This window comes from Cebus imitator, unplaced genomic scaffold (assembly GCF_001604975.1).
Source record: "Cebus imitator isolate Cc_AM_T3 unplaced genomic scaffold, Cebus_imitator-1.0 Scaffold444, whole genome shotgun sequence".
NCBI classification, from domain to species: Eukaryota; Metazoa; Chordata; class Mammalia; order Primates; family Cebidae; genus Cebus; species Cebus imitator.
Genome location: NW_016107759.1, coordinates 266984 through 268622, shown reverse-complemented (window position 1 = coordinate 268622; position 1639 = coordinate 266984). Strand labels below are relative to the sequence as shown.

Genomic DNA, 1639 nt, shown 5'->3' with positions numbered 1-1639 from the left:
AAAAAAAAAAAAAAAAGAGAGAGAGAGAGAGAGAGATGAAGTCCCTGTTGCCTGGGCAGATCTCGAGCTCTTGGGCTTAAGCAATCTTCCCACCTTGTCCTCCTAAACTTTTGGGATTACAGGCGTGAGCCAGCGTGCCCAGCCTTTACATGTTGTTTTAAACTTTAGCATCTCCACATAAAACTGGAAAGAATTACTAAGGAAATGGTCAAACTGTGGTATATCCATATTACAGAATAAAAAAGGAGATTTGTATGTAATTAGAGTACCAGCTACATCACACTTGTTTTTTCTCTTCAGTGGAATTAAGTCTCTCCTTGTTTCTTCTTTTCGGTATTGTAAAAGCATTTCTTAGGAGTTCTGCAATTGCTATTGTGACCAAAGGTGCTATTTTGTTTCAGAAGATAAATCTCAGTAATTAGATATTTTGCTTATAGCATACATTTGTGCATTTAAATCTAGACACTTTGTTACCCATACCGAGAAGAAAAAAGTGGTAAAAAGAGACATCCTCATTGATCCTTGAAACCATGTTGGAAGTGGCAAAAGTGCTATTGGTTTCATTGGAATACAGCACATGGGATTAATTTATGGTTATAGTCTCAATGCTGGCAATAAGGATGCCTTAATTCTTTAAGTGTCGATCTTTTTTTTTAAAAAACGGGGTTTTACCATGTTGGTCAGGCTGGTCTTGAACTCCTGACCTCAGGTGATCCACCTGCCTTGGCCTCCAAAGTGCTTGGATTACAGGCGTGAGCCACCAAGCTTGGCCTTTTTTTTTTTTTTTTTTAAAAGACGAAGTCTCACTCTGTTGCGCAGGCTGGAATGCAGTAGCTCGACCTCAGCTCACTGCTACCTCCGCCTCCCAGGTTCAAGTGATTCTTCTGCTTCAGGCTTCTGTTTAGGTAGGATTACAGGTACGTACCACCATGCCTGGCTGATTTTTGTATTTTTAGTAGAGATGGGGTTCCACCTTGTTGGCCAGGCTGCCCTTGAACTCCTGACCTTAGGTGATCTGCTTGCCTCGGCCTCCCAAAGTGCTGGGATTATGGGCATGAGCCACCACGCCCGGCCATTAAGTGTGGATCTTTAGATGGTCCATTTATTTTCAGTAGAACAGACTGGAAATGGAGCAGGAGAAACCCTTGTTTCCTTTTCATTCACTTTCATTTTTAGATGTCTGCTTACCTGATTCTTTCTCCTCACAGGCAGAAAAAGTACATGAGTTAAATGAAGAAATAGGAAAACTCCTTGCTAAAGCCGAACAGCTAGGGGCTGAAGGTAATGTGGATGAATCCCAGAAGATTCTTATGGAAGTGGAAAAAGTTCGTGCGAAGAAAAAAGAAGCTGAGGTTGGTGAGAGAAATGTCTTAGGGAAAGAGAAATCTTAGTAATTTGGAAGAGTTTACCATTTGAATTAATTTAAGCCATACTTGCTTGCATTTAGAAAGAAATTATGAACTTTGTTTTTTCAAACAGTTTTAGCTTCATAGCAAAATTGAGAAGAAAGTACAGAGATTTGCCTGGCGCGGTGGCTCAAGCCTGTAATCCCAGCACTTTGGGAGGCCGAGGTGGGTGGATCACGAGGTCAAGAGATCGAGACCATCCTGGTCAACATGGTGAAACCTCATCTCTACTA

The 1639-nt window shown here is 41.4% G+C and overlaps 1 protein-coding gene across 8 annotated transcripts in view; it reads left to right on the top strand.

The window, feature by feature from the left end:
- The window catches only part of LUC7L (LUC7 like), a 33557-nt gene that overhangs the window by 16222 nt on the left and 15696 nt on the right, over positions 1-1639 (top strand). For all 8 annotated transcript variants that reach the window (XM_037732228.1, XM_037732227.1, XM_017510862.2 and 5 more), the window contains one exon: positions 1209-1352. In XM_037732228.1, coding sequence (XP_037588156.1) covers positions 1209-1352 — 144 coding nt within the window. The remainder of the gene's footprint in view (positions 1-1208; positions 1353-1639) is intronic.